We start from the raw sequence: 23,364 nt of genomic DNA, 5'->3' as shown, positions 1-23,364 counted from the left end.
GAATTACATTCAACACCACAGCTTCAAATATAATGAATTACATTAGACACCACAGCTTCAAATATAATGAATTACATTAGACACCACAGCTTCAAATATAATGAATTACATTAGACACCACAGCTTCAAATATAATGAATTACATTAGACACCACAGCTTCAAATATAATGAATTACATTAGACACCCCAGCTTCAAATATAATGAATTACATTAGACACCACAGCTTCAAATATAATGAATTACATTAGACACCACAGCTTCAAATATAATGAATTACATTAGACACCACAGCTTCAAATATAATGAATTACATTCGACACCACAGCTTCAAATATAATGAATTACATTCAACACCACAGCTTCAAATATAATGAATTACATTAGACACCACAGCTTCAAATATAATGAATTACATTAGACACCACAGCTTCAAATATATTGAATTACATTCAACACCACAGCTTCTAATATAATGAATTACATTCAACACCACAGCTTCAAATATAATGAATTACATTCGACACCACAGCTTCAAATATAATGAATTACATTCGACACCACAGCTTCAAATATAATGAATTACATTCAACACCACAGCTTCAAATATAATGAATTACATTAGACACCACAGCTTCAAATATAATGAATTACATTAGACACCACAGCTTCAAATATAATGAATTACATTAGACACCACAGCTTCAAATATAATGAATTACATTCAAAACCACAGCTTCAAATATAATGAATTACATTAGACACCACAGCTTCAAATATAATGAATTACATTCAACACCACAGCTTCAAATATAATGAATTACATTCAACACCACAGCTTCAAATATAATGAATTACATTAGACACCACAGCTTCAAATATAATGAATTACATTCAAAACCACAGCTTCAAATATAATGAATTACATTAGACACCACAGCTTCAAATATAATGAATTACATTCAACACCACAGCTTCAAATATAATGAATTACATTAGACACCACAGCTTCAAATATAATGAATTACATTAGACACCACAGCTTCAAATATAATGAATTACATTCAACACCACAGCTTCAAATATAATGAATTACATTAGACACCACAGCTTCAAATATAATGAATTACATTCAACACCACAGCTTCAAATATAATGAATTACATTCAACACCACAGCTTCAAATATAATGAATTACATTAGACACCACAGCTTCAAATATAATGAATTACATTAGACACCACAGCTTCAAATATAATGAATTACATTCAACACCACAGCTTCAAATATAATGAATTACATTCAACACCACAGCTTCAAATATAATGAATTACATTAGACACCACAGCTTCAAATATAATGAATTACATTCAAAACCACAGCTTCAAATATAATGAATTACATTAGACACCACAGCTTCAAATATAATGAATTACATTCAACACCACAGCTTCAAATATAATGAATTACATTCAACACCACAGCTTCAAATATAATGAATTACATTAGACACCACAGCTTCAAATATAATGAATTACATTCAACACCACAGCTTCAAATATAATGAATTACATTCAACACCACAGCTTCAAATATAATGAATTACATTAGACACCACAGCTTCAAATATAATGAATTACATTAGACACCACAGCTTCAAATATAATGAATTACATTCAACACCACAGCTTCAAATATAATGAATTACATTAGACACCACAGCTTCAAATATAATGAATTACATTCAAAACCACAGCTTCAAATATAATGAATTACATTAGACACCACAGCTTCAAATATAATGAATTACATTCAACACCACAGCTTCAAATATAATGAATTACATTCAACACCACAGCTTCAAATATAATGAATTACATTCAACACCACAGCTTCAAATATAATGAATTACATTAGACACCACAGCTTCAAATATAATGAATTACATTAGACACCACAGCTTCAAATATAATGAATTACATTCAACACCACAGCTTCAAATATAATGAATTACATTCAACACCACAGCTTCAAATATAATGAATTACATTCGACACCACAGCTTCAAATATAATGAATTACATTCGACACCACAGCTTCAAATATAATGAATTACATTCAACACCACAGCTTCAAATATAATGAATTACATTAGACACCACAGCTTCAAATATAATGAATTACATTAGACACCACAGCTTCAAATATAATGAATTACATTAGACACCACAGCTTCAAATATAATGAATTACATTCAACACCACAGCTTCAAATATAATGAATTACATTCAACACCACAGCTTCAAATATAATGAATTACATTCAACACCACAGCTTCAAATATAATGAATTACATTAGACACCACAGCTTCAAATATAATGAATTACATTAGACACCACAGCTTCAAATATAATGAATTACATTCAACACCACAGCTTCAAATATAATGAATTACATTCAACACCACAGCTTCAAATATAATGAATTACATTCGACACCACAGCTTCAAATATAATGAATTACATTCGACACCACAGCTTCAAATATAATGAATTACATTCAACACCACAGCTTCAAATATAATGAATTACATTAGACACCACAGCTTCAAATATAATGAATTACATTAGACACCACAGCTTCAAATATAATGAATTACATTAGACACCACAGCTTCAAATATAATGAATTACATTCAACACCACAGCTTCAAATATAATGAATTACATTCAACACCACAGCTTCAAATATAATGAATTACATTAGACACCACAGCTTCAAATATAATGAATTACATTAGACACCACAGCTTCAAATATAATGAATTACATTCAACACCACAGCTTCAAATATAATGAATTACATTCAACACCACAGCTTCAAATATAATGAATTACATTCAACACCACAGCTTCAAATATAATGAATTACATTCGACACCACAGCTTCAAATATAATGAATTACATTCGACACCACAGCTTCAAATATAATGAATTACATTCAACACCACAGCTTCAAATATAATGAATTACATTAGACACCACAGCTTCAAATATAATGAATTACATTAGACACCACAGCTTCAAATATAATGAATTACATTAGACACCACAGCTTCAAATATAATGAATTACATTCAAAACCACAGCTTCAAATATAATGAATTACATTAGACACCACAGCTTCAAATATAATGAATTACATTAGACACCACAGCTTCAAATATAATGAATTACATTCGACACCACAGCTTCAAATATAATGAATTACATTCGACACCACAGCTTCAAATATAATGAATTACATTCAACACCACAGCTTCAAATATAATGAATTACATTCAACACCACAGCTTCAAATATAATGAATTACATTAGACACCACAGCTTCAAATATAATGAATTACATTCGACACCACAGCTTCAAATATAATGAATTACATTCAAAACCACAGCTTCAAATATAATGAATTACATTAGACACCACAGCTTCAAATATAATGAATTACATTCAACACCACAGCTTCAAATATAATGAATTACATTCAACACCACAGCTTCAAATATAATGAATTACATTCAACACCACAGCTTCAAATATAATGAATTACATTCAACACCACAGCTTCAAATATAATGAATTACATTCAAAACCACAGCTTCAAATATAATGAATTACATTAGACACCACAGCTTCAAATATAATGAATTACATTAGACACCACAGCTTCAAATATAATGAATTACATTCAAAACCACAGCTTCAAATATAATGAATTACATTAGACACCACAGCTTCAAATATAATGAATTACATTCAACACCACAGCTTCAAATATAATGAATTACATTCAACACCACAGCTTCAAATATAATGAATTACATTAGACACCACAGCTTCAAATATAATGAATTACATTCAACACCACAGCTTCAAATATAATGAATTACATTCAACACCACAGCTTCAAATATAATGAATTACATTAGACACCACAGCTTCAAATATAATGAATTACATTAGACACCACAGCTTCAAATATAATGAATTACATTCAACACCACAGCTTCAAATATAATGAATTACATTAGACACCACAGCTTCAAATATAATGAATTACATTCAAAACCACAGCTTCAAATATAATGAATTACATTAGACACCACAGCTTCAAATATAATGAATTACATTCAACACCACAGCTTCAAATATAATGAATTACATTCAACACCACAGCTTCAAATATAATGAATTACATTCAACACCACAGCTTCAAATATAATGAATTACATTAGACACCACAGCTTCAAATATAATGAATTACATTAGACACCACAGCTTCAAATATAATGAATTACATTCAACACCACAGCTTCAAATATAATGAATTACATTCAACACCACAGCTTCAAATATAATGAATTACATTCGACACCACAGCTTCAAATATAATGAATTACATTCGACACCACAGCTTCAAATATAATGAATTACATTCAACACCACAGCTTCAAATATAATGAATTACATTAGACACCACAGCTTCAAATATAATGAATTACATTAGACACCACAGCTTCAAATATAATGAATTACATTAGACACCACAGCTTCAAATATAATGAATTACATTCAACACCACAGCTTCAAATATAATGAATTACATTCAACACCACAGCTTCAAATATAATGAATTACATTAGACACCACAGCTTCAAATATAATGAATTACATTAGACACCACAGCTTCAAATATAATGAATTACATTCAACACCACAGCTTCAAATATAATGAATTACATTCAACACCACAGCTTCAAATATAATGAATTACATTCAACACCACAGCTTCAAATATAATGAATTACATTCGACACCACAGCTTCAAATATAATGAATTACATTCGACACCACAGCTTCAAATATAATGAATTACATTCAACACCACAGCTTCAAATATAATGAATTACATTAGACACCACAGCTTCAAATATAATGAATTACATTAGACACCACAGCTTCAAATATAATGAATTACATTAGACACCACAGCTTCAAATATAATGAATTACATTCAAAACCACAGCTTCAAATATAATGAATTACATTAGACACCACAGCTTCAAATATAATGAATTACATTAGACACCACAGCTTCAAATATAATGAATTACATTCGACACCACAGCTTCAAATATAATGAATTACATTCGACACCACAGCTTCAAATATAATGAATTACATTCAACACCACAGCTTCAAATATAATGAATTACATTCAACACCACAGCTTCAAATATAATGAATTACATTAGACACCACAGCTTCAAATATAATGAATTACATTCGACACCACAGCTTCAAATATAATGAATTACATTCAAAACCACAGCTTCAAATATAATGAATTACATTAGACACCACAGCTTCAAATATAATGAATTACATTCAACACCACAGCTTCAAATATAATGAATTACATTCAACACCACAGCTTCAAATATAATGAATTACATTCAACACCACAGCTTCAAATATAATGAATTACATTCAACACCACAGCTTCAAATATAATGAATTACATTCAAAACCACAGCTTCAAATATAATGAATTACATTAGACACCACAGCTTCAAATATAATGAATTACATTCAACACCACAGCTTCAAATATAATGAATTACATTCAACACCACAGCTTCAAATATAATGAATTACATTAGACACCACAGCTTCAAATATAATGAATTACATTCAAAACCACAGCTTCAAATATAATGAATTACATTAGACACCACAGCTTCAAATATAATGAATTACATTCAACACCACAGCTTCAAATATAATGAATTACATTAGACACCACAGCTTCAAATATAATGAATTACATTAGACACCACAGCTTCAAATATAATGAATTACATTCAACACCACAGCTTCAAATATAATGAATTACATTAGACACCACAGCTTCAAATATAATGAATTACATTCAACACCACAGCTTCAAATATAATGAATTACATTCAATACCACAGCTTCAAATATAATGAATTACATTAGACACCACAGCTTCAAATATAATGAATTACATTAGACACCACAGCTTCAAATATAATGAATTACATTCAACACCACAGCTTCAAATATAATGAATTACATTCAACACCACAGCTTCAAATATAATGAATTACATTAGACACCACAGCTTCAAATATAATGAATTACATTCAAAACCACAGCTTCAAATATAATGAATTACATTAGACACCACAGCTTCAAATATAATGAATTACATTCAACACCACAGCTTCAAATATAATGAATTACATTCAACACCACAGCTTCAAATATAATGAATTACATTAGACACCACAGCTTCAAATATAATGAATTACATTCAACACCACAGCTTCAAATATAATGAATTACATTCAACACCACAGCTTCAAATATAATGAATTACATTAGACACCACAGCTTCAAATATAATGAATTACATTAGACACCACAGCTTCAAATATAATGAATTACATTCAACACCACAGCTTCAAATATAATGAATTACATTAGACACCACAGCTTCAAATATAATGAATTACATTCAAAACCACAGCTTCAAATATAATGAATTACATTAGACACCACAGCTTCAAATATAATGAATTACATTCAACACCACAGCTTCAAATATAATGAATTACATTCAACACCACAGCTTCAAATATAATGAATTACATTCAACACCACAGCTTCAAATATAATGAATTACATTAGACACCACAGCTTCAAATATAATGAATTACATTAGACACCACAGCTTCAAATATAATGAATTACATTCAACACCACAGCTTCAAATATAATGAATTACATTCAACACCACAGCTTCAAATATAATGAATTACATTCGACACCACAGCTTCAAATATAATGAATTACATTCGACACCACAGCTTCAAATATAATGAATTACATTCAACACCACAGCTTCAAATATAATGAATTACATTAGACACCACAGCTTCAAATATAATGAATTACATTAGACACCACAGCTTCAAATATAATGAATTACATTAGACACCACAGCTTCAAATATAATGAATTACATTCAACACCACAGCTTCAAATATAATGAATTACATTCAACACCACAGCTTCAAATATAATGAATTACATTAGACACCACAGCTTCAAATATAATGAATTACATTAGACACCACAGCTTCAAATATAATGAATTACATTCAACACCACAGCTTCAAATATAATGAATTACATTCAACACCACAGCTTCAAATATAATGAATTACATTCGACACCACAGCTTCAAATATAATGAATTACATTCGACACCACAGCTTCAAATATAATGAATTACATTCAACACCACAGCTTCAAATATAATGAATTACATTAGACACCACAGCTTCAAATATAATGAATTACATTAGACACCACAGCTTCAAATATAATGAATTACATTAGACACCACAGCTTCAAATATAATGAATTACATTCAAAACCACAGCTTCAAATATAATGAATTACATTAGACACCACAGCTTCAAATATAATGAATTACATTAGACACCACAGCTTCAAATATAATGAATTACATTCGACACCACAGCTTCAAATATAATGAATTACATTCGACACCACAGCTTCAAATATAATGAATTACATTCAACACCACAGCTTCAAATATAATGAATTACATTCAACACCACAGCTTCAAATATAATGAATTACATTAGACACCACAGCTTCAAATATAATGAATTACATTCAACACCACAGCTTCAAATATAATGAATTACATTCAACACCACAGCTTCAAATATAATGAATTACATTCAACACCACAGCTTCAAATATAATGAATTACATTAGACACCACAGCTTCAAATATAATGAATTACATTAGACACCACAGCTTCAAATATAATGAATTACATTAGACACCACAGCTTCAAATATAATGAATTACATTCAAAACCACAGCTTCAAATATAATGAATTACATTAGACACCACAGCTTCAAATATAATGAATTACATTCAACACCACAGCTTCAAATATAATGAATTACATTCAACACCACAGCTTCAAATATAATGAATTACATTAGACACCACAGCTTCAAATATAATGAATTACATTCAAAACCACAGCTTCAAATATAATGAATTACATTAGACACCACAGCTTCAAATATAATGAATTACATTCAACACCACAGCTTCAAATATAATGAATTACATTAGACACCACAGCTTCAAATATAATGAATTACATTAGACACCACAGCTTCAAATATAATGAATTACATTCAACACCACAGCTTCAAATATAATGAATTACATTAGACACCACAGCTTCAAATATAATGAATTACATTCAACACCACAGCTTCAAATATAATGAATTACATTCAACACCACAGCTTCAAATATAATGAATTACATTAGACACCACAGCTTCAAATATAATGAATTACATTAGACACCACAGCTTCAAATATAATGAATTACATTCAACACCACAGCTTCAAATATAATGAATTACATTCAACACCACAGCTTCAAATATAATGAATTACATTAGACACCACAGCTTCAAATATAATGAATTACATTCAACACCACAGCTTCAAATATAATGAATTACATTAGACACCACAGCTTCAAATATAATGAATTACATTAGACACCACAGCTTCAAATATAATGAATTACATTCAACACCACAGCTTCAAATATAATGAATTACATTCAACACCACAGCTTCAAATATAATGAATTACATTAGACACCACAGCTTCAAATATAATGAATTACATTCAAAACCACAGCTTCAAATATAATGAATTACATTAGACACCACAGCTTCAAATATAATGAATTACATTCAACACCACAGCTTCAAATATAATGAATTACATTCAACACCACAGCTTCAAATATAATGAATTACATTCAACACCACAGCTTCAAATATAATGAATTACATTAGACACCACAGCTTCAAATATAATGAATTACATTCAACACCACAGCTTCAAATATAATGAATTACATTAGACACCACAGCTTCAAATATAATGAATTACATTAGACACCACAGCTTCAAATATAATGAATTACATTCAACACCACAGCTTCAAATATAATGAATTACATTAGACACCACAGCTTCAAATATAATGAATTACATTAGACACCACAGCTTCAAATATAATGAATTACATTCAACACCACAGCTTCAAATATAATGAATTACATTCAACACCACAGCTTCAAATATAATGAATTACATTAGACACCACAGCTTCAAATATAATGAATTACATTCAATCCAAACAGTTGCATTTCTCATAAAATTCATTCAACATTATTCCTAAACTGCCCTGGAGGCACCAGAGAGTCATGATGTAGGGAGTTGTGTAGGATATTCAATAAATGTGGGGCACTAAAACTGAAAGTGGATTTACCTACATCGGTACATACTAGTGGAACCTGGAGAGTGACCCATCCCTGGGAACAGGTTTGGTGCCTCTCTCAAAGAAGCTTGTGTAGTACAGCTTTGTAAAACTAAAAGAGAGTAATGAAGTGTTCTACTTTAATGAGGACCAGCCAATCTTTTGATTCAGGATGAGGATCTGATTTGATTAGGATCCCCATTACCCGACGCTAATGGAGACAGACAGTCTTACTGGGGTCCGACACATAACGGAAAATACATTACTTTAACGCTTTTCGTCTGGAGAAGGAGAAGAGGACCAAGGTGCAGCGTGGTACGGGTTCATTTTAATAAACAAAATAAACTGAAATGACAAAAATAATAACGAGCGAGAACGAAAACGAAACAGTTCTGAATACGCACAAAACAGAAAACAACCACCCACAACCAAAAAGGGGAAAACAGGCTGCCTAAGTATGATTCTCAGTCAGAGACAACGATCGACAGCTGCCTCTGATTGAGAACCATACCAGGCCAAACACAATAATACAACATAGAAAAAATAACATAGACTACCCACCCCAACTCACGCCCTGACCAAACTAACACAAAGACATAAAAAAGGAACTAAGGTCAGAACGTGACAGTTACAGACAAAAAAAAATTACTTTACTCTCACTTGTGGTACAGCAGAATGGTAGATGACCTCCAGAGGTTAAAGAGTAGTGGCTGCTGCATTCTGGTAAATAGTGTCACCATAGTCAAGACCTGGCAGGAAGAGGTATGTTCTTCAATGAGTGTACAAAACATTAGGAACACCTGCTCTTCCTAGGACATAGACTGACCAGGTGAAAGCTATGATCCCTTATTGATGTCACTTGTTAAATCCACTTCAATCAGTGTAGATGAAGGGGAGGAGACGGGTTAAAGAAGGATTTTTAAGTCTTGAGATAATTGAGACATGTATTGTGTGTGTGTGTCATTCAGAGGGTGAATGGGCAAGACAAAATATTTAAGTGTCTTTAAACGGGGTATGGTAGTAGGTGCCAGGCGCACCGGTTTGTGTCAAGAACTGCAACGTTACTGGATTTTTCACGCTCAACAGTTTCCCGTGTGTATCAAGAATGGTCCACCATCCAAAGGACATCCAGCCAACTTGACACAACTGTGTGAAGCATTGGAGTCAACATGGACCAGCATCCCTGTGGAACGCTTTCAACACCTTGTAGAGTCAACATGGACCAGCATCCCTGTGGAACGCTTTCAACACCTTGTAGAGTCAACATGGACCAGCATCCCTGTGGAACGCTTTCAACACCTTGTAGAGTCAACATGGACCAGCATCCCTGTGGAACGCTTTCAACACCTTGTAGAGTCCATGACCCGATAAACAGAGGCGGTTCTGAGGGCGAAAAGGGGCGCAACTCAATATTAGGAAGGTGTTCTTAATGTTTTATCCACTCAGTGTATGGCTATAATAGAAGCCTACTTTAAATCTCAGCTTCTTCACTATCTCATCCTTATGTTTTTTTTAAATTATAATTATTTTCAATCCAAAAGCTATTTATTGGCCGGAATCTGCTTGATGAAAGAACAATCCAATGCATAAATGTGTAAAACATCTGAAATATTTCTACGAGAATTACAAAACAGCTGTTACGATCGCTGGAATAAACGGACCAAGGCGCATGTGTTCCACATGTTTAATAAATGAACCTCACCAAAACAATACAGAACAAACTAAACATGAAACTAATGGCGTGCTCACAGGCAACTAACCAAAAAACAAGATCCCACAACAAACAGGTGGGAAAAAGGCTGCCTAAATATGATCCCCAATCAGAGACAATGATAGACAGCTGCATCTGATTGGGAACCATACCAGGCCAACATAGAAATAACAAAACTAGAATGCCCACCCTAGTCACACCCCGACCCAACCAAGATAGAGAATAAAGGGTCTCTAAGGTCAGGGCGTGACAACAACATACATTGTTTATTATCTATCCTGATTGTCTAGTCTCTTTACCCCTACCTACATGTTACCTTAATTAGCTACCTCGTACCCCTGCACATTGACTCGGTACTCCTTGTATACATTATCTTCAGAAAGTATTCACACCCCTTGACTTTTTCCATGTTTTGTTGGTAAGCAACTCCAGTGTATATTTGGCCTTGTGTTTTAGCTTATTGTCCTGCTGAAAGGTGAATTCATCTCCCTGTGTCTGGTGGAAAGCAGACTGAACCAGGTTTTCCTCTAGGATTTTGCCTGTGCTCAGCTCTATTCTGTTTATTTTTATCGTAAGAAACTCCCTAGTCCTTGACGGCATACCCATAACATGATGCAGCCACCATTATGCTTGAAATCAGATGTTATTGGTCACATACACATGGTTAGCAGATGGTTATTGGTCACATGGTTAGCAGATGTTATTGGTCACATGGTTAGCAGATGGTTATTGGCCAAATACACATGGTTAGCAGATGTTATTGGTCACATACACATGGTTAGCAGATGTTATTGGTCACATACACATGGTTAGCAGATGGTTATGGGTCACATGGTTAGCAGATGTTATTGGTCACATGGTTAGCAGATGTTATTGGTCTCATGGTTAGCAGATGTTATTGGTCACATGGTTAGCAGGTGGTTATTGATCACATGCACATGGTTAGCAGATGTTATTGGTCACATACACATGGTTAGCAGATGTTATTGGTCACATACACATGGCTAGCAGATGTTATTGGTCACATGGTTAGCAGATGTTATTGGTCACATGGTTAGCAGATGTTATTGGTCACATGGTTAGCAGATGTTATTGGTCACATGGTTAGCAGATGGTTATTGGTCACATGTACATGGTTAGCAGATGTTATTGGTCACATACACATGGTTAGCAGATGTTATTGGTCACATGCACATGGTTAGCAGATGGTTATTGGTCACATGGTTAGCAGATGTTATTGGTCACATGGTTAGCAGATGTTATTGGTCACATGGTTAGCAGATGTTATTGGTCACATGGTTAGCAGATGTTATTGGTTACATGGTTAGCAGATGTTATTGGTCACATGGTTAGCAGATGTTATTGGTCACATGGTTAGCAGATGTTATTGGTCACATGGTTAGCAGATGTTATTGGTCACATGGTTAGCAGATGTTATTGGTCACATGGTTAGCAGATGTTATTGCGAGTGTAGCGAGGTAACGTCTAACTAATTCCACAACAAAACCTAATACACACAAGGTGGTAAAGAACATGGTAAAGAATGGATAGTGTAGGATACAGTATACAGCATATTCATATGAGATAAGAAATGTGAGACATTATTAAAGTGACTAGTGTTCCATTTAATAAAATGTGATTTGATTTGATTTGAGTCTCCGGACTTGAAACCCATTGAAAACCTGTGATTTGAAATGAAAAGGTCAGCCCATAAGCACAGACAAAGGATATAAAGGATCTGGAAGGAGTCTGTATAGAGGAATGGTCTAAGATCCCTCTCAATGTGTCCTCCAACTCATAAAACATTTTATAAAAAGGCTCAGCGTCGTTATCCTGAAGGTGAGGTATTGAAAGGTATTGAAAACAGGTGTCAATCATTTTGATTACTTGTTATACCATATCTCTTTATAATGTATGTGCATTAGTATAATAGAATTTCCACATGTTTTGGAGCAATATAGCTCAGTATTTGAATGTTTATTTTACCAATAATTATGGACCCCACTGTATATATTAAACATGTCTCTGTGTCTCGGTTTCTCTCTCTCTCTCTCTCTCTCTCTCTCTCTCTCTCTCTCTCTCTCTTTCTCTCCCTCTCTCTATCTGTCTCTCTCTCTCCATCTCTCTCTCTCTGTCTCTCTCCATCTCTCTCTCTCTGTCTCTCTCCCTCTCTCTCTCTATCTGTCTGTCTTTCTCTCTCTCTCTCTCTCTCTCTCTCTCTCTCTCTCTCTCTCTCTCTCTCTATCTGTCTCTCTCTCTCTTTCTCTATCTGTCTCTCTTTCTCTCTCTCTCTCTCTCTCTCTCTTTCTCTATCTGTCTCTCTCTCTCTCTCTTTCTCTGTGTGTCTCTCTCTTTCTCTGTGTGTCTCTCTCTTTCTCTGTGTGTCTCTCTCTTTCTCTGTGTGTCTCTCTCTTTCTCTGTGTGTCTCTCTCTTTCTTTGTGTGTCTCTCTCTCTGTGTCTCTCCCTCTCTGTATCTCTCTCTCTGTATCTCTCTCTCTGTGTGTCAGGCCTGAACCAGGTGGTCAGTGAACAGGCTGTTGAAGGAGCCTCTCCTCTAGACAACATGATTCACAGACTTCAACAGGAGCAGGACCAGAGACTGTCTACAGACACACACAACAGAGGTAAACACACCAGCCGAGACAGTTCATTATTTTAGTCAAGACTTTACACCCAGACACACACAACAGAGGTAAACACACCAGCCGAGACAGTTCATTATTTTAGTCAAGACTTTACACCCAGACACACACAACAGAGGTAAACACACCAGCCGAGTCAGTTCATTATTTTAGTCAAGACTTTACACCCAGACACACACAACAGAGGTAAACACACCAGGGCTAGCCGAGACAGTTCATTATTTTAGTCAAGACTTTACACCCAGACACACACAACAGAGGTAAACACACCAGCCGAGTCAGTTCATTATTTTAGTCAAGACTTTACACCCAGACACACACAACAGAGGTAAACACACCAGGGCTAGCCGAGACAGTTCATTATTTTAGTCAAGACTTTACACCCAGACACACACAACAGAGGTAAACACACCAGGGCTAGCCGAGACAGTTCATTATTTTAGTCAAGACTTTACACCCAGACACACACAACAGAGGTAAACACACCAGCCGAGTCAGTTCATTATTTTAGTCAAGACTTTACACCCAGACACACACAACAGAGGTAAACACACCAGCCGAGTCAGTTCATTATTTTAGTCAAGACTTTACACCCAGTTGCTTCTACACAGGACTAAAATTGGATACCTTTGGTGCTAACCGTACCCCCCCCCCCCCCAGAGGTTCACTCCCCCCCCAACGTGGGTCTGCGTCGCAGTGGTCAGATCGAGGGGGTGAGACAGATGCACAGCAATGCTCCCCGGAGCCAGATGGCCACAGAGACAGACCTGGTAGCATGGAGCAGGAGGGTACTGGTCCCTGAGCTGGGGGACGCTGAGCTCAGGTAACAAACACAATACAGACCTGGTAGCATGGAGCAGGAGGGTACTGGTCCCTGAGCTGGGGGACGCTGAGCTCAGGTAACAAACACAACAGGTCTGTAGCATGGAGCAGGAGGGTACTGGTCCCTGAGCTGGGGGACGAGTGACACAGTAGTCTAAGGCACTCCATCGCAGTGCTAGCTGTGCAACTAGAGATTCTGGGGTTGATTCCAGGCTCTGTCGCGAATGGGAGACCCATGGGGCGGTGCAGCGTCGTCCGGGTTAGGGGAGGGTTTGGCCGGCAGGGATGTTCTTGTCCCATCGCGCACTAGCGATGGCCGGGCACAGTGCACGCTGACACGGTCGCCAGGTGTACGGTGTTTCCTCCGACACATTGGTGCGGCTGGCTCTCCGGGTTAAGTGGCCGTTGTCTCAAGAAGCAGCGCGGCTTGGTTGGGTTGTGTTTCGGAGGAAACACGGCTCTCGACCTTCGCCTCTCCCGAGTCCGTACGGGAGTTGTAGCGATGAGACTGTAACGACCATTTGGATTGGCGAGAAAAAGGAGTCAAATAAAACAGTCAAATCAAATCAAAAACACACCTAAACGCACACACAGACCTGGTCCTCAAAAGTGTGTGTGTGTGTGTGTGTGTGTGTGTGTGTGTGTGTGTGTGTGTGTGTGTGTGTGTGTGTGTGTGTGTGTGTGTGTGTGTGTGTGTGTGTGTGTGTGTGTGTGTGTGTGTGTGTGTGTGTGTAGGAAACAGCTAAACTGGAGGGAGGCTAAAGGAGAGGAGGAGATCAGTGTCTACAGATCAGAGGGGAGGAGACACACTGTCCACCTTCACAGAGAAAGCAAGGTATTACTCACTGTCCACCTTCACAGAGAGAGCAAGGTATTACTCACTGTCCACCTTCACAGAGGGAGTAAGGTATCAGTCATACCTGTCAAGCAAGATACATAAAGTTCCTATTTTCTCTTTGTTTTTTGTCAGGTATCCTCTCCAGACTGTGTAGGGGTGGAGGAGGGGAGGAGAAGTCATGGTAACCATGGCTACCAGACGCGTGCGGCTGTGGAGGAGACGAGTCGTCACAGCGCTGAGATTGCTGATGATGACGACAACAACAGCATCTCAGAGGTACGGTCTGTTGTTGTGAACCTAGAGGTCTGTTGTTGTGAACCTAGAGGTCTGTTGTTGGGGGGCTTTCATCAAGGTGTTTCTGTATGTTGGGGGCTTTCATCAATGTAGGGGCTTTCATCAAGGTTAGTGTTTCTATAGGTTGGGGGGCTTTCATCAAGGTGTTTCTGTATGTTGGGGGCTTTCATCAATATAGGGGCTTTCATCAAGGTTAGTGTTTCTATAGGTTGGGGGGCTTTCATCAAGGTGTTTCTGTAGGTTGGGGGGCTTTCTTCAAGGTGTTTCTGTAGGTTGGGGGGCTTTCATCAAGGTGTTTCTATAGGTTGGGGGGCTTTCATCAAGGTGTTTCTATAGGTTGGGGGGCTTTCATCAAGGTGTTTCTGTAGGTTGGGGGCTTTCATCAAGGTGTTTCTGTAGGTTGGGGGGCTTTCATCAAGGTGTTTCTGTAGGTTGGGGGGCTTTCATCAAGGTGTTTCTGTAGGTTGGGGGGCTTTCATCAAGGTGTTTCTGTAGGTTGGGGGGCTTTCATCAAGGTGTTTCTGTAGGTTGGGGGGCTTTCATCAAGGTGTTTCTTGGTGTAACGTCGTGACTATATTGAATTCTATTGTAGTGACCTTACTGAGTAAAGTACTTGTCATCATCACTTCTTATCACAATCAGAAAGTCATAATGATGGCTAAACCCATTTCCACAATCAATCTCATAAACATTTGATTTGAACTCTAACTAATGAAGGCCAAGTTTGATGCGTTGTTCCACCAGGCCTTCCGCACATGTGGGCGGAAGTGTCTGGGAAGGAGATTAGGTGTAATGTGACTAACATGACTTTAGAGAGTATGCCATCATTCAGCCCAACATTTCACCCTTTATAAAGCTCATGTTTATTTAGTATTCAACGTAGTGGATAATGTCACACTGTTATGGCTAATTTATCAACCCTTTATAAAGCATGACATACTGTTATACATGCTTTGTAAAACATTTACGGTATGTTGTGCTTATGACGGTGAAACCCGTCTCTCTCCACCTCTCTTTGTCTCTTTCTCTCTTCATCTATATCTCCCTCCTCCCTTTCGCCCCCCCTCCTCTCCCCCTTCTCCTCTGCCCCCCACTCCTCCCTCTCCCTCCTCTTCTCCCCCGTCTCTCTCTCACCAGGGAGAGGTAGATGTGCATCCTAACCCTGTGAATGGGAACTCTTCAGAGGAGGAGAAGGAGGAAGAGGAGAAGGAGCCCTGGCCTGAAGACCACAGCAGCTCCAGGTAGGAACCAACACACACAGACTGCTATATAGTCACTCTGATTACTTTGTTGATATAGTGACTACTCAGACAACCAGTGTTGCTATAGTGACTCCTCAGACTACCTGTGTTGCTATAGTGACTACTCAGACTACCAGTGTTGCTATAGTGACAACTCAGACTACCAGTGTTGCTATAGTGACAACTCAGACTACCAGTGTTGCTATAGTGACTACTCAGACTACTTGTGTTGCTGTAGTGACTACTCAGACTACCAGTGTTGCTATAGTGACTACTCAGATTACTCTGTTGATATAGTGACTACTCAGATTACTCTGTTGATATAGTGACTACTCAGACTACCAGTGTTGCTAAAGTGACTACGCAAATTACCAGTGTTGCTATATTGACTCCTCAGACTACCAGTGTTGCTATAGTGACTACTCAGATTACTCTGTTGATATAGTGACTACTCAGATTACTCTGTTGATATAGTGACTACTCAGACTACCAGTGTTGCTATAGTAACTACTCAGACTACCAGTGTTGCTATAGTGACTACTCAGATTACTCTGTTGATATAGTGACTACTCAGACTACCAGTGTTGCTGTAGTGACTACTCAGATTATTCTGTTGCTATAGTGACTACTCAGATTACTCTGTTGATATAGTGACTACTCAGACTACCAGTGTTGCTATAGTGACTACTCAGACTACCAGTGTTGCTATAGTGACTACTCAGAATACCAGTGTTGCTATAGTGACAACTCAGACTACCAGTGTTGCTATAGCGACTACTCAGACTACCAGTGTTGCTATAGTGACTACTCAGACTACCAGTGTTGCTATGTGACTACTCAGATTATTCTGTTGCTATAGTGACTACTCAGATTACTCTGTTGATATAGTGACTACTCAGACTACCAGTGTTGCTATAGTGACTACTCAGACTACCAGTGTTGCTATAGTGACTACTCAGAATACCAGTGTTGCTATAGTGACAACTCAGACTACCAGTGTTGCTATAGTGACTACTCAGACTACCAGTGTTGCTATAGTGACTACTCAGACTACCAGTGTTGCTATGTGACTACTCAGATTATTCTGTTGCTATAGTGACTACTCAGATTACTCTGTTGATATAGTGACTACCTAGACTACCAGTGTTGCTATAGTAACTACTCAGACTACCAGTGTTGCTATAGTGACTACTCAGATTACTCTGTTGAATTAGTGACTACTCAGATTACTCTGTTGATATAGTGACTACTCAGATTACTCTGTTGATATAGTGACTACTCAGATTACTCTGTTGCTATAGTGACTCCTCAGATTACTCTGTTGCTTTAGTAATAACCATGATGCTAGATTTGTTATATAATTGTTCAAATCTTTATTTAACTTGGCAAGTCAGTTAAGAACTCATTCTTATTTACAATGCCGGCCTAGGAACAGTGGGTTAACTGCCTTGTTCAGGGGCAGAACGACAGATTTTTATCTTGTCAGCTCAGGGATTCAATCTTGCAGTTACTGGCCCAACGCTCTAATCACTAGGCTACCTGCCTCCCCGCACTGACTACTATGCTTACTCTGTTGCTATAGTGACTACTCCAGTGACTACTCTGACTGGACAGCAGATGCAGGGATCAACCTGGAACCACCGAAGAAGAGCGTGAAGGTGAAAAAGAAGAGCAGCAGCTCTGAGGAGGATGGAGAGAAGAAGAGAGAGGTAAAAAGAGACAGGAAGAAAGACAAAGCAGACAAAGATGGAGCGCTACCAAAGAAGAAGAAGCCAAAGGAGAGGAGGAAGGTGTGTGTTGTCTTCGTGTGTCTCAGAATGACTGTCTCTGATTACAATATTTTATTTTCAAGTTACATCCCTCTCTTGTTCCCCATCTCTCTCTCTCTCTCTCTCTCGCTCTCTCTCTGTCTCTCTCTGTCTCTCTGTCTCTCTGTCTCTCTGTCTCTCTCTCTCTCTCTCTCTGTCTCTCAGAGGGTAGAGTTCCAGGAAGAGGGACTAACTCTAGAGGAGTGGCTTCCGTCAGCCTGGATCACAGACACAGTCCCTCGGAGATGTCCCTATATACCACAGATGGGAGATGAGGTAACACATACTCACACACACACACACCCAGCCAGCCAACCAGCCCCCCAGCCAGCCAGCCAACCACCCAGCCCCCCAGCCAGCCAACCACCCAGCCCCCCACCCAGCCAACCAGCCCCCCAGCCAGCCCCCCAGCCAACCAACCAGCCCCCCAGCCAGCCAACCAGCCCCCCACCCCCCAGCCAACCACCCAGCCCCCCACCCAGCCAGCCAACCAGCCCCCCAGCCAGCCACCCACCTGTGTCCTAACAGTGTGTTGTCCAGGTGTCCTAACAGTGTGTTGTCCTGGTGTCCTAACAGTGTGTTGTCCAGGTGTCCTAACAGTGTGTTGTGTTGTCCAGGTGTCCTAACAGTGTGTTGTCCAGGTGTCCTAACAGTGTGTTGTCCAGGTGTCCTAACAGTGTGTTGTCCATGTGTCCTAACAGTGTGTTGTGTTGTCCATGTGTCCTAACAGTGTGTTGTCCATGTGTCCTAACAGTGTGTTGTCCAGGTGTCCTAACAGTGTGTTGTCCATGTGTCCTAACAGTGTGTTGTCCATGTGTCCTAACAGTGTGTTGTCCATGTGTCCTAACAGTGTGTTGTCCATGTGTCCTAACAGTGTGTTGTCCATGTGTCCTAACAGTGTGTTGTCCATGTGTCCTAACAGTGTGTTGTCCAGGTGTCCTAACAGTGTGTTGTGTTGTCCAGGTGTCCTAACAGTGTGTTGTGTTGTCCAGGTGTCCTAACAGTGTGTTGTGTTGTCCAGGTGTCCTAACAGTGTGTTGTCCATGTGTCCTAACAGTGTGTTGTCCAGGTGTCCTAACAGTGTGTTGTCCAGGTGTCCTAACAGTGTGTTGTCCATGTGTCCTAACAGTGTGTTGTCCATGTGTCCTAACAGTGTGTTGTCCATGTGTCCTAACAGTGTGTTGTCCATGTGTCCTAACAGTGTGTTGTCCATGTGTCCTAACAGTGTGTTGTCCATGTGTCCTAACAGTGTGTTGTCCATGTGTCCTAACAGTGTGTTGTCCATATGTCCTAACAGTGTGTTGTCCATGTGTCCTAACAGTGTGTTGTCCATGTGTCCTAACAGTGTGTTGTCCAGGTGTCCTAACAGTGTGTTGTCCATGTGTCCTAACAGTGTGTTGTCCAGGTGTCCTAACAGTGTGTTGTCCAGGTGTCCTAACAGTGTGTTGTCCAGGTGTCCTAACAGTGTGTTGTCCAGGTGTCCTAACAGTGTGTTGTGTTGTCCAGGTGTCCTAACAGTGTGTTGTGTTGTCCAGGTGTCCTAACAGTGTGTTGTCCAGGTGTCCTAACAGTGTGTTGTCCAGGTGTCCTAAACGTGTGTTGTGTTGTCCATGTGTCCTAACAGTGTGTTGTGTTGTCCATGTGTCCTAACAGTGTGTTGTCCAGGTGTCCTAACAGTGTGTTGTCCAGGTGTCCTAACAGTGTGTTGTCCAGGTGTCCTAACAGTGTGTTGTGTTGTCCATGTGTCCTAACAGTGTGTTGTCCATGTGTCCTAACAGTGTGTTGTCCAGGTGTCCTAACAGTGTGTTGTCCAGGTGTCCTAACAGTGTGTTGTCCATGTGTCCTAACAGTGTGTTGTCCAGGTGTCCTAACAGTGTGTTGTCCAGGTGTCCTAACAGTGTGTTGTCCAGGTGTCCTAACAGTGTGTTGTCCATGTGTCCTAACAGTGTGTTGTCCAGGTGTCCTAACAGTGTGTTGTCCAGGTGTCCTAACAGTGTGTTGTCCAGGTGTCCTAACAGTGTGTTGTCCATGTGTCCTAACAGTGTGTTGTCCAGGTGTCCTAACAGTGTGTTGTCCAGGTGTCCTAACAGTGTGTTGTCCATGTGTCCTAACAGTGTGTTGTCCAGGTGTCCTAACAGTGTGTTGTCCAGGTGTCCTAACAGTGTGTTGTCCATGTGTCCTAACAGTGTGTTGTCCAGGTGTCCTAACAGTGTGTTGTCCAGGTGTCCTAACAGTGTGTTGTGTTGTCCAGGTGTCCTAACAGTGTGTTGTCCATGTGTCCTAACAGTGTGTTGTCCATGTGTCCTAACAGTGTGTTGTCCAGGTGTCCTAACAGTGTGTTGTCCAGGTGTCCTAACAGTGTGTTGTCCATGTGTCCTAACAGTGTGTTGTCCAGGTGTCCTAACAGTGTGTTGTCCAGGTGTCCTAACAGTGTGTTGTCCAGGTGTCCTAACAGTGTGTTGTCCAGGTGTCCTAACAGTGTGTTGTCCAGGTGTCCTAACAGTGTGTTGTCCAGGTGTCCTAACAGTGTGTTGTCCAGGTGTCCTAACAGTGTGTTGTCCCGGTGTCCTAACAGTGTGTTGTCCATGTGTCCTAACAGTGTGTTGTCCATGTGTCCTAACAGTGTGTTGTCCATGTGTCCTAACAGTGTGTTGTCCAGGTGTCCTAACAGTGTGTTGTCCATGTGTCCTAACAGTGTGTTGTCCAGGTGTCCTAACAGTGTGTTGTCCATGTGTCCTAACAGTGTGTTGTCCATGTGTCCTAACAGTGTGTTGTCCATGTGTCCTAACAGTGTGTTGTCCATGTGTCCTAACAGTGTGTTGTCCATGTGTCCTAACAGTGTGTTGTCCATGTGTCCTAACAGTGTGTTGTCCATGTGTCCTAACAGTGTGTTGTCCATGTGTCCTAACAGTGTGTTGTCCAGGTGTCCTAACAGTGTGTTGTCCAGGTGTCCTAACAGTGTGTTGTCCAGGTGTCCTAACAGTGTGTTGTCCATGTGTCCTAACAGTGTGTTGTCCAGGTGTCCTAACAGTGTGTTGTCCAGGTGTCCTAACAGTGTGTTGTCCATGTGTCCTAACAGTGTGTTGTCCAGGTGTCCTAACAGTGTGTTGTCCAGGTGTCCTAACAGTGTGTTGTCCATGTGTCCTAACAGTGTGTTGTCCAGGTGTCCTAACAGTGTGTTGTCCAGGTGTCCTAACAGTGTGTTGTGTTGTCCAGGTGTCCTAACAGTGTGTTGTCCATGTGTCCTAATAGTGTGTTGTCCATGTGTCCTAACAGTGTGTTGTCCAGGTGTCCTAACAGTGTGTTGTCCAGGTGTCCTAACAGTGTGTTGTCCATGTGTCCTAACAGTGTGTTGTCCAGGTGTCCTAACAGTGTGTTGTCCAGGTGTCCTAACAGTGTGTTGTCCAGGTGTCCTAACAGTGTGTTGTCCAGGTGTCCTAACAGTGTGTTGTCCATGTGTCCTAACAGTGTGTTGTCCAGGTGTCCTAACAGTGTGTTGTCCAGGTGTCCTAACAGTGTGTTGTCCCGGTGTCCTAACAGTGTGTTGTCCATGTGTCCTAACAGTGTGTTGTCCATGTGTCCTAACAGTGTGTTGTCCATGTGTCCTAACAGTGTGTTGTCCAGGTGTCCTAACAGTGTGTTGTCCATGTGTCCTAACAGTGTGTTGTCCAGGTGTCCTAACAGTGTGTTGTCCATGTGTCCTAACAGTGTGTTGTCCATGTGTCCTAACAGTGTGTTGTCCATGTGTCCTAACAGTGTGTTGTCCATGTGTCCTAACAGTGTGTTGTCCATGTGTCCTAACAGTGTGTTGTCCATGTGTCCTAACAGTGTGTTGTCCATGTGTCCTAACAGTGTGTTGTCCATGTGTCCTAACAGTGTGTTGTCCATGTGTCCTAACAGTGTGTTGTCCATGTGTCCTAACAGTGTGTTGTCCATGTGTCCTAACAGTGTGTTGTCCATGTGTCCTAACAGTGTGTTGTGTTGTCCAGGTTTACTACTTCCGTCAGGGTCATGAGGCGTATGTAGAGATGACCAAACAGAACCAGATCTACAGCATCAACCCTAAGAAACAACCCTGGCACAAGATGGAGCTACGGGTAAACCCCCACACACATACTAACACACACCCCCACACACATACTAACACACCGCCCCACACACATACTAACACACCCCCCCACACACATACTAACACACCCCCCCACACACATACTAACACAACCCCCCACACACATACTAACACACCGCCCCACACACATACTAACACACCCCCCCACACACATACTAACACACCCCCCCACACACATACTAACACACCCCCCACACACATACTAACACACCGCCCCACACACATACTAACACACCCCCCCACACACATACTAACACACCCCCCCACACACATACTAACACACCCCCCCACACACATACTAACACACCCCCCCACACACATACTAACACACCCCCCCACACACATACTAACACACCCCCCCACACACATACTAACACACCCCCCACACAC

General features: G+C 39.2%; 1 protein-coding gene across 2 annotated transcripts in view; it reads left to right on the top strand.

Moving 5' to 3' along the window:
- Nucleotides 1-23,364, top strand: part of LOC110515871 (pleckstrin homology domain interacting protein) — a 128,748-nt gene that overhangs the window by 72,874 nt on the left and 32,510 nt on the right. For both annotated transcript variants that reach the window (XM_036984528.1, XM_036984530.1), the window contains exons 19-26: nucleotides 13,708-13,824; nucleotides 14,503-14,665; nucleotides 15,400-15,499; nucleotides 15,635-15,778; nucleotides 16,934-17,037; nucleotides 18,620-18,827; nucleotides 19,011-19,121; nucleotides 22,835-22,942. In XM_036984528.1, the coding sequence (XP_036840423.1) occupies nucleotides 13,708-13,824; nucleotides 14,503-14,665; nucleotides 15,400-15,499; nucleotides 15,635-15,778; nucleotides 16,934-17,037; nucleotides 18,620-18,827; nucleotides 19,011-19,121; nucleotides 22,835-22,942 (1,055 nt within the window). The remainder of the gene's footprint in view (nucleotides 1-13,707; nucleotides 13,825-14,502; nucleotides 14,666-15,399; nucleotides 15,500-15,634; nucleotides 15,779-16,933; nucleotides 17,038-18,619; nucleotides 18,828-19,010; nucleotides 19,122-22,834; nucleotides 22,943-23,364) is intronic.

This window comes from Oncorhynchus mykiss, chromosome 8 (genome assembly GCF_013265735.2).
Source record: "Oncorhynchus mykiss isolate Arlee chromosome 8, USDA_OmykA_1.1, whole genome shotgun sequence".
Lineage (NCBI taxonomy): Eukaryota > Metazoa > Chordata > Actinopteri > Salmoniformes > Salmonidae > Oncorhynchus > Oncorhynchus mykiss.
The sequence above is the reverse complement of the archived record's forward strand: the minus strand, read 5'-3'. Positions and strand labels throughout refer to the sequence as shown.